The sequence below is a fragment of the Durio zibethinus genome, chromosome 10 (genome assembly GCF_047325235.1).
Source record: "Durio zibethinus cultivar Kanyao isolate XHJ-2024 chromosome 10, ASM4732523v1, whole genome shotgun sequence".
Classification (NCBI taxonomy): Eukaryota; Viridiplantae; Streptophyta; class Magnoliopsida; order Malvales; family Malvaceae; genus Durio; species Durio zibethinus.
Window position 1 is genome coordinate 11,528,100 of NC_143171.1, and position 11,351 is coordinate 11,539,450.

At 34.4% G+C, this 11,351-nt stretch overlaps 1 protein-coding gene across 1 annotated transcript; it reads right to left on the reverse strand.

Annotated features, from left to right (window-relative positions):
* Positions 1 to 388: 388 nt before the first annotated feature.
* Positions 389 to 9,720, reverse strand: LOC111291753 (putative glucan 1,3-alpha-glucosidase). Its single transcript, XM_022883717.2, has 6 exons — positions 8,057 to 9,720; positions 6,104 to 6,377; positions 5,883 to 6,018; positions 4,938 to 5,148; positions 4,618 to 4,824; positions 389 to 887 (listed from the first exon to the last, which is right to left on the reverse strand). The coding sequence occupies exons 1-6, from the start codon at positions 9,626 to 9,628 to the stop codon at positions 522 to 524; spliced, it is 2,766 nt and encodes a 921-aa protein (XP_022739452.2). The 5' UTR covers positions 9,629 to 9,720; the 3' UTR covers positions 389 to 521.
* Between the last annotated feature and the right edge of the window lie 1,631 nt (positions 9,721 to 11,351).

Sequence of the window (11,351 nt, forward strand, 5' to 3'; positions counted from 1 at the left end):
TACTTATGATAAAATCTATTTTTTTATATAAAATAATAATATAATTTTAAATTACATTCAACAAAATTAAATTAACCCAAACTTAAATGACTCATAAATTCAATTAAAATTAATTAAATTAATAATTTACAAAAAAATTAAAAAATATTTCAATTTTAAATACCAATGTTTTAAATAAGTTTGAGCTTTATTATTATATATAAAAACGAAATTGAGTAAAAAATGAAATGCAAAAAATCAAACTAAACTGTACTAAACTTACTTAAAATGTTGAAATATAATGCCAGATTCGACATGAACCCAACCTGACCCATGAGGAGATCCATTGTAAACGGTTGCGTGTGCTGTCAAGTAAAATTTGTCAGGAATGGCAGCCCAAGAATCAAAGTGATCGAAACTACAGTTCTTCGCATTATGTAAATTGCAGGTACGAATGTTATTTCCTCTTTTCTTCACTATACTTAACAATTACAAGGGTAACTTTCTTTTGTTAACATTAGAAAGTCAGGGACTACCGTATACTACAAAATTTTTATTGTCCAATCTTCAGCAACCCTGACACCAGGCTTGCGGATGGTTACAGCAGCACCACCACGCCCCCCTAGCCGAAGTGGACCAAGTTCAATTTCAGCCTTACGATTTCCGGGTTCAACAAGAGCGCTTTTTGGCCCAGGGGTATATCCGAGAAGAATGATCCGCTCAACAATGCAGTCGGAAGAAAATCTAGACCTGCCAAGGGAAGAGGATGCCATATTTAAAGATGTAAGCTGCCCATTTGAGAACACAAAGCGGCGATGAATGTAAGCCCCGTGCATGAAGTCAAAGCTTTTTCCATCATCAATATAGAGTTCGCCTTCAGCTGCTTGGGAATTGTTCAGAGCTATCACCTAAACAGAAACAGTTATGTTAGAACTACCGATTCAGCATGCACTGAAACTAAAGTATTTGATTACTGCTGTCATCACTGTCAATAATACCAGCAGAGAAAAAAGGTAGAGAAAACAGTAACAATCATGATCCAAGCTCAGACATTTTAATAAAATTTTGACAAAGGATAGCCCCTCTAGAGTTCTATGAAATGTGTTCTGATAAAAAGGAAATTTGCTGCAAGTTATAATGTGGTCCGTCCCATATTTTGCTGGATTTAACCAGTTACACTTACTAACCAATACCATCCTGATTAAGGAAAGCTAGAAGCAATAACTTATTAAAAATGTCCAAGGAAGGCAATTTTGAGAAGCACTAACAAATTCTGAGCAAACAAGTATTTTATTCTTTTCTTAACATTATAACATCACTACTTTCCAAACTGCTGTAATCTATTTGCAGATTTATCATCCACTTTGGTAATGAGTTTTCTTGGTTATAAGAACTCTTCATGATGATCAGTAATAGGCATTAACATAACTGTTGACAATGCTAAAACAGTCCATAAGTTCCCACAAAATGAGGTTTGCAAAAATGCATGCATTAAATATCTTCCTGCACACACAGCCATGAAGGCATTTAACAAATTTGAAACCAGGACATATTGGCTGATTGTTCAATTAGTAAAATACTGCATGGACAAACACTGAACATGGTTTATGATGCTCCTTCATGTTACTTTGAAAACATTCCATATTGAGCTAAACTCTGTTAAATAAATAAAGTGGTTTCTAATTTAGACAGCTGAAAATCAACCTTAACTATTCAGCCATTAAAAAAAATTCTTATTAGTATATAGGATGGGATTGTCCAAATTAGTCTCTCACCAACTCAACGCTACAAAAATGGCTTGGTTTGTACACTCTTGTCGCACTAAACTTTAAAAAAGGTGTAAAATGAAAAAAAGAAAGGCTTTCTTATCACAAAAAAATGAATTTTAAATGGATGGTAATTGCAATATAGAGAAAAGTAAGGATTACAGAGGGAGATAGACAATGCCTGTGTATCGCTATTAGATAAAAACACGGACAAACCTATAGTGGGGGCATTGGGGGCAGCTGCCCTCACTGAAATCCAAATACCAAAAGTTTAAGCATACATTGCTTTTTGCCCCCACTAAACTGAATGTAAAAATGCCAAATATGTGATCCATTTAGTATATTAAGGAGTATGAAGATATATTAACAAAATAAATGGACCATTAAGCAAGCTGATGAGATCAATACACAATTATAAATAATACTTGGCCCTCTTGGAAGTTGGAATCAAGGCTCAGAAAATAAGACTTAATTATCTTTATTTCAAAACAAAATTATCTCTCTAGATAAGAACAACTTCACTATTTCAAAACAAAATAATCTCTCATCTCAATTACCTACTTTAGTACCATTCAGTTTCTTTTTTTTTTTTTTTTCTCTTTTTTCTCTTTGATAAAGTTCAGTATTATTTAGACACTGCCACATACATGGATGTGTTGAGGAATTATTACATATCATTTCAACCATATAAACTGTAAACAAATGAATTAAAATTGCTACATGTCATTAAAATAACGATATCAGCATATATGATGCTAAAACCTACCTATAACCATCATATTAATGAAATGCATGGACCATTTATGCTGACATTAATATTCTATATATTATACAAATATTTAATTATCTTAACATATTTAATGTTGGGGTAAATTAAGAATAAGCACCTTCTAATTTGAGGGAAAATTAATTTAATACCCGAGCTTTAAAAAGTGACAATTAACCACACTGTGTTTTACTCCATTAACTTATCACCTAACAGTGTTATCTTGTTTACACTTTCTTCTACTGTGTTCATCTTCCCCCTTTTAGTTTATTTTTGTTTCTTGTACTAATCCTCTTTTTTTTTTTTTTTTTCAATACCAAAGCAAGAAATCAAAGAGCACAAACCAAAGCAAGAAGTCAGAAAACAGAAACCAATCTCAGAAGGAAGCACAATTGTATGTGACACTGGCAGCCAAGCTTTTAATGGCCCTAGTTGGTTCTTCTTTCCTTTTTGCAATTACGGTTTTGGATTATTCTTTTCTCTTTCTCAGAATACCAAAACCTTGGATTTTAATTGCTCCATTGTGATTAATCTTTATTCTCACTTTTGCTATACCAAATTAAACTGCTAGATTTTATTGTTACCCAGTGATCTTTCCTTCTGCTTTATTTTCCTCTTTCACTCGTTTTTCAATTTCTTCTCTATACGCTAATTTGCTTGTGTAAAAATCTCTAAACTCTTCCAAAAATCTTTAATTTCTCATTTTTCTTTGGCAAATGGCAAGCGAAGATTCTTGTGGTTTGTTATTTATTTATTTATTTATTTTTATACATTGTAGTTAAAATATATGGAGACTTTAGTTGTATAACAGTGGCCATGGGTACAACAATTATGGGATTTCACCAAGAAGATTGTAATCTTTTGTGTAGATTTTATAGGTGGCAGATTGTGAAAGCAGTGCATAGCAAAACTTATTTTTGAATGTTTTAGTTGTTATTGTTCTTTTTTTTTTTTTTTTCACTTTCAGCTTTCTATATCTCTTCTAATATGAGCTTTTTGAAGCAAGTGGAAATTTAATTTGTTTTCAAAGTTTAGTAATAGAAAAACGTCATTCATCTCTGCAAAGTTCACTATGAATAATGCCTTTGATGCATAGAGGATCTTTTTTCCTACCATGGTTTGGTCAAGTTTTGGGTTTCAAGCTCCCTTTTTAGGTTTATTTCAAATTTTTAATATAAATTTATTTTATTTAAAAATATATGCCAAAAGATAATGGTGTTAATAAGCTTTTAACATAATTAAAGCTTAAGTTAGTTAAATGTAAACTTAAAACACAAGGGGCAAGCTCTTTTCAAGCTTAACCACAGAGTCTTTTTGTGTAATTTACCTTTAATTTTGTTAATAAACATTATAGAGCTTGCTCCTCTTATTATTTGATGTCTTCTGAAGATAATGTAATATCATAATTTAGTAAAACGTCATTGTCTGACACTAGCTCAATGTTTCCTTCAATTCCATCTTCAAGAAAAAGTTGTGCATGAACTTGATTACCCATTTGATTATTCTTATAAAAAGAGTTGATCATAGGTTTTTCTTTTATATTATAGAAATACAACTAGTAAAAGGAACAAAAAACCTATAAAAAACCAAGAAACTCCAAGCCAAGCATGCTTTCTGAGCATCTTTTGCTCACCTAAAGCACACCTAGGTCAAGAAGGTGAACACTAAATAAAGTCACCTCACAGAAGGTGTGCCCAAGTGCTTTAGTTGATTTGCGCTGTGCCTTAGAGACTAGACACACACCAAGAGAACAGTGTGCCACCAGAGCAGCCCAATCGTGCTAGAAAATACAAATCAGTGAAAATAATAATATTTAAAGAATACCAGGCACTATTTTCAGTGGTGGATCCAAGATTTTTTTCTGGGGCTGTTAAGTTGTAATATATATACTTACGATGAATTTACTAACTTAATCGACAGATGGGGCATCCAGGTGAAATTTTTTGTGTCCAGGGGAAATTTTCCTTCAAACTTTCTTGTTTTTAATCTTTGGTAGGTGTCCATGTACACCCTAATTCACCATTTGAATCCCCCCCTGCCTATTTTACACGAAGTATAAGAAATATTTATGAGAAGACTAGAAGGGTCCAAATATCAATTGCATACCAGTGTATAAGGATCAAGCACCATTTGTGTGGAGCTTCTACGGAACCGGTCTTTTCTTGGAACAATAGTGCCAGCTCTTTGGAAAGCAGGAATGCTCTCTTCTGAAACTTCAAGCTTATGGATCTCTCCCCCCGTATATGCTGTTCCTGTTCTAAGGTCATACCAGGATTCCTTCGCAGGCAAATATACAAATGCATGTTTAGCCCTCTACATTAAGAGAAAATACATGAGAATTCAGTTATTCACAGGATAAGAAAAGCAACAGGGAAAAAGAAGAAACAGAAAAGATAGAAGGTTAAAGAGCCAGTTAACAGCAGTACCTCACTATAGACTCCCTGTACCAAAAGACTGTTCCCAACCATGAAAGCTTCATCATTGCTGAAAGCTGCTTCATCAAATGGGAACTCCATCCATAATGGACGTAAAACAGGAACACCACTAACATTTGCCTCTCTGAACAATGTGTAAAAGTATGGAAGTAACGTGTAACGAACACGTATGGCATCTCTCATTAGTTCTGTATTTCGTTCACTGAAATAACATAAAACCCATTACTTTTGCAGATCACAAAAGTAAATACATAATGAAAATGTAATGATATTGTATGATAATAATATCAAGCTTTTTCTTAAACCTTTCCATGACAACATCACACCTGATTACACTTGCAGCTTATACAACCACAAGTTTACAGGTGAAGAAATAGCATGCTGATTGGCAACGGTAAACCAAAATTTCAGTAGATGAAGCAGCAACTATATCTAAATAAGTACATATTTTCAACCTGCATGATACACTGAAGAAATGACAGTTAAGCTTATTAAAGTGTTGCCAAGCCCAAGAAGATCTTTAAACACATCTTAAAGCAGTTTCCATTCCATAACACAAAGTCACAGGGGTCATGGCCCCCTAAATACACATGTACTTCTGCTAACCAGAATTCGATTCAGATGCTCTTTCTTGAGATTCAATTAACAGGCACAAAAACAGTGAAAAACAAGTAGAGCTTACTTTTCAATGCACTGAATATAAGAAAAATTTAACCATTTCAGAAACTCTTTTAAGTTGAAAGGGATGAGATACAGATGAAAAAAGTAAACAGAACAATGTTCCTAAGAGAAATAAATTAGCTTTAGTGAAGAAAAGAGCTTAAAAAGCATTTGTGATATTACATGTTAGGAATATTTATATAAATGAATGTGCTAAATGTGAATGCTAACCATCAAGATGTAAGTAGAATTACATGGATGTTAAAAATATCATACCCAAACAACCAAGGCTCTCGTCTTCTCGTGTCTTGATGGGCATGCCCTCTAAAGAAAGGATAGTAAGCACCAAGTTGATACCAACGCACTAATAGCTCAGGCTCAGGATTGCCAAAATATCCACCAACATCAGCACCTAGGAAATTTTATCTAGCATCAAGAGAGGGAAAAGTGGACTGCTTTAAAATTTTTTCCTTTAAAAAAATAAATGGCATGCATACCAGAAAATGACATTCCAGTAAGACCAAGTGTCAAAATCATAGGGACTGAAACCCTGAGGTGATCCCAATCTGCCGAATTATCGCCAGTCCAGACTGCTCCATGTCTTTGACTTCCAGCAAAGAATGCTCTGGATAAAACAAAAGGTCTGTCTTCACCATCTCCACGCTTTACAAGACCGTCAGCTGTTGCCATGTGGAAGTAATAACCATAGGCATTATGTAACTCCCGGTGTTCTACTCCCCCAAGATGTAAAGCGTCTCTGGGCATTGTCACCTAGCAGCCCAAAAGTTTAGTCAATTTGTGCTGTTTTGACAGCCCGTCTGCAGCTTTTTATGTGTTCACACACACACATCTATAAATAAGAACAAATATTTTTTAAAAATTCCTAAAGAAATTCCACAATTTTTTATGTATAGCCACCAAAAATAAAATAATACTCGGAAAGAACTTCATCTCCATCTTCATGGAATGCAGTTTTTAGGTTATTAGTAACAAATTTAGCACGATTATAAGCATGCTTTTGCCTTCCAACATTGGGTGAATAGAGGAACTCTCAGATAAAGGAAACATTTTGCTGTACTTAATTTAGAAAATCTAGAACTTTTATAATCAATGGCCAATCATGTCTTTACTTATCCAAACAACAGTTGAAAAACGTATAAAAAGCATACATTCCTATCCATTGCAAACCTTATAAACAATATTAGAGAGAAGTACAATTATTAACTAAAGAACAAGCACATTAAAGAATTGCTTTTACATAACATGTACCACATGTTAATATCTTCAAACTTAAACACCCAACTTTGAGAACTATCATTGCTAACTCAAGATAATATTTGTTAGAAAATCAGATATATTAAGCACATTTAACTACAAAGAATATGCCTGCTATAACCCCATTCTAATCTATTTTATCATTTATGCGAACACCAATATCATGTCAAGCAACAGATTAGAAGTAGCCCTAACCAAACCAAAAGTCAGTGGCTGCATGGAAAAAGAAAAAGTGAAAAACTCCACTTGAGGGAAAAAAAAAATCAAATCTTTTATAGAAGAGAAAACAGCAGCTATACAAGTGCATATTATGCTTATACAAGGAAATTTTCCTAATAACCAGAACAATGACCAAAGAATCCATGAATGTACACAAGGTTTCTACCATAGAAAGTTGTAATTACATTCATTGTTCCATTCCAAGTAGATAAGGTCCTTTCATTTTTGCCTAATGCAGTAAATAAAAGCAAGATGGCATCTTACCCAATGAAGACAAATACAACCAATCGATTACTCTTTGTAGTACATCAACCTGTAGAAGCCCAGAACCTAAGTCCATTTGACATTCATGCTAGAGCATATACATGTATATTAAGGTCATTCCAGCTCTAATTGCACAGTCTCTTAGCAGACCAATGATTACCCATTTTAGGCAATTTTATTGTATGAATTATTGTGAAAACAAAAACCTTCATATGTGAATCGTGCACTGACATTTGAAGTTCCTTCACAATTAAATAAGCAAACACTGTGGACTAAATTTTGCCACAAACAGTATCACACAATTAAATAAGTGAACACTGTGGGCTGACTTTTGTCACAAATATATCCAATATAATTGTAGACAATCAAATACCAAAATCCTATAAAATTTTAATCTCTAAAGGTCATTATTGTAATTTTATCATTCTTATAAATAACCTTGTGATTTAGTTCCTCTACTAATCTCTTCCTCTTTTTTCTCTCCATTACTTTTACTCCTCTCTCTCCATTTTTTCATTAAATCTTAATTACATTAACTCTCCTCTCCTCTTCTTCCACTTCATTTACATAGGTGGGAAGCAATGAGCTAGTGTGTATAATTGAATGATAGAAAAATAGGATAAGAAAATAACAAGAACAATAAACATCGTGAATAGATAAAACTTAGACAGCGCTAACAAAAAGTGACATACCTCTGGTCCATTAAACACAGAAGGCTCATTCATGTCATTCCAAATGTACAATGAAGGAGTTGAACCAATATAATTCTCATAAGAAAACTTCTCACCCCACCATGACCTAATCTCAGGGTTCAACATATCTGGATACGAGGAGGAACCTGGCCAACACCAACCATCATAATCCTTGCCAGTTGCATCCTTAACATAATACCCCCTCCGCGTAGCATCCTTGTGCAAGTGAAATGAGTTATCCCGCTTGATATGTGGATCTACGATTGTTACCATATGCCTACCTTTGGCCGCCAGCTTCCTTTGCATCTCATCTGGATGTGGGAACAGCAACTTGTCCCATGTGAAATACCTCCTTCCATCAGTATGGTCAATATCAAGCCACAAAACATCATATGGAATATCATGCTCATCAAACTTGGAATCCACATTCTCTACATCCTCTTCATCCCGGTAATTCCACCGACACTGATGATATGCCGTGGCAAACAGCTGCGGCATTGCTGGGAGACCTGTCACACTCATGTATTGCTTAACAACATCCTTTGGTCCCAGTCCAACAAAAAAGAACGTATCCACAATCCCTGCCTCACTCATCCAAAAGGTATCAATGCGACCCTGCTTGGTGGGCATCAAAATCCCATCTTCTGCATCCCAACCATTCGCCAATACATCAATCTGCATCTCTGCAGCATTCAACCAGAAAAACCCAGAACTTTTTCCGGATTTCCCATGTGATACCATGAACGGAATAGATCCATAAATCCCAAAAGGTGAATCGTGAACATACTCAAAAACATCCAAGTTAAACAATCTATATGGCTCAGATTCCTCAACTCCAGGTCCTCTAGTGGGTTTAAGAGCAAAACTAGTTGCATGTTCCGGTATTCCATAGACAAAATCAGACCCATAAAACGAAACATCGAAACTAATAGACTGTGGACCATATGGCCTCGTATCAGTATGCCCTCTAAACCTTTCTTCCCAATCCTCATCCCCTTTTTTCACTCTCAATTGTTCGAAATCAAATAACCCATGTGAATTCAATGAAATTACGCGTCGCTTACCTGCTTTATCCCTAACGTAAACCTCAAATGGATCGTGCCTGAGAACCGCCTCATAGCCGTCCGATAAGTAGACCACGGAAGACAAACTCCCATCATCGCCGTTGATTTTCTCCGTCGAAGCGCTCTGTAACCAAAGCTTTTTGGTCTCGAATTCAGGGATAATAACATCGGGGACTTGGAACCGTTTCTTGGAGGGGTCCAACGAGGGATCTTCGTCGATCTTGAGCCGCATGATCCCATCTTGGTAGGCTGAAAGAGAGAGAGTCAACGGCTTGATTTGATCTTGATCATGTGGAGCTCTGGGGATGAGCTTGGCAGTGAGGTCACCATCGGAGATGGAGACATCGTGGGCTATTAGAGTGCAGGCGCCGGGTTTGCGTGATCGAGCTCGCTTGCAGAAAGGGGTCTGGTTGCAGTTTCGAAACTCGTCTTTTTTCCAGGAGTGGACTGTTTGGGAAGCCAAAAATATGAGGAAAATAAGGGAAACCTTCAAGTGTTTCATTTTCATGAGAGAAACGTCATGGGAGAGGAAATGGAGTATACGGTATAAACCCTGGGATTAGAAATGGAGTAAGTGTGGACACTGTAGTAAGCAAGGTCGAGCAAGTCGCTGCTGCTTAAACCTGTTTATGGATCCCGTCGCCCGTCACACCCGTGGTTGAGGCCCGATTTGAGCCGGGCTATGCACAGAAATTTATCCTGGTTCCCTCACCCTAAATTTTAACGTATCAAGTTTAATGTTAAATTTTATTGTTTTTTATGCAATTTGATGGATTAAGTTATTAATTGCCTCCATAACATGAAACATGCTTGAATCAAACCCTAATCATGCTTTCAACATAGCATGCTTAAAACAGAAACAAACAAATCATACAATCGGTCATAATAAACTCAAAAATAAATCCTAAAATATTTACATGTTTAATGCAAACCTATAGATAAAACTACATGTTGATTTATATCTTTAATTTAAATAAAGCATCATGCATACTTAAGCCTACATGATGAATGATCATAAATAAGTTATGTCAAATGCTTAATATTTGAAAAACATAAGAGGTAGGAAATACTTAATTGAACATGCTAGTAGGTTCAATAGATCACCAAGAGTTTGAGGTAAAATCAAGATGAGGAAATACAGATTTCTACCAAGCTTCAACTTGCTTAAAAATAAGAAGCAATCTTCAAATAAATAGAAAAAGTTACTAGATATTTGGAGACTAGATTAAGATTGGATGCATAAATGATCATATAAAAAAAAAAAAAAGCAAAGATTTGTGTGGCCAAAGGTGTATTGATTAGCATAAGCTTTTGCTAATCTGTATAAACTTGATGAAGAAGAATTTATTTTAAGGTTTTGAAAAAGGAACTATTTAGGATGGCTTGGAGGTGCGAGTTTGGTTTATGGAAGCTTTTGTAGCTTTTAAAGATAGAGATCATCTATAAAATATTAAGAAAAACCTAACAAATAATGAAAAATATGGCTAAATGAAAAAAGATCTTAGAAAAGTTAAAAACTCTAGAAACAAGATTTCCAAGTTTGAAAAGATGTTAGAAATATTCTACATCTAAGACAAACAAATTTTTATGGTAACAAGTTATGAAACCCTTTTTTAAAAGGTAAACCAATAGAGTTACACTAGGTTGACAAGTTGTTAAAAGAAGAAAGTAAGAAAATAAAAGGTATGGCTAGAAATATACCTAAAAAAATAAAGATAGAAATTTCAAATTTTCAAAAGAAATGTTATTCCACTATAATATTTTTTATAGGCTCAACTCAATCAAGGAGTACTTTGATTTGTATGACATGTCCGATGCTTGAAGAATTTAATTGGTAAATATGAAACTTGTTAGGTTGGAAAAGATATGATAGTATGGTGTTGAAAGAAACATAATTAAGTCGAGATAGCCACAAATCAATACATTAAATAAGATGAAAGCCAAATTTAAAGAAAAATATTTGTCATTTAATCAGCTTGACAAGAAGCGAGATAAGGCTTTTATTTTTAAGCAAGTAAGCATGTTGATAATAGAGTATATGTAAAGATCTGATGAGTTTATGATTGGAAGTCAAAATTGTAAATTGTGTTGATCTAAAATCAACACAATCTAAGGTTAGGTTGAGGGATGAAATCAATAGAAAATTACTAAAATAGCATATGCATAAAAAAATAAAAAATATAAGAAAATTTGACTTTTTAGTTTTAATCTTGCTCTTTTAACTTGTTGAT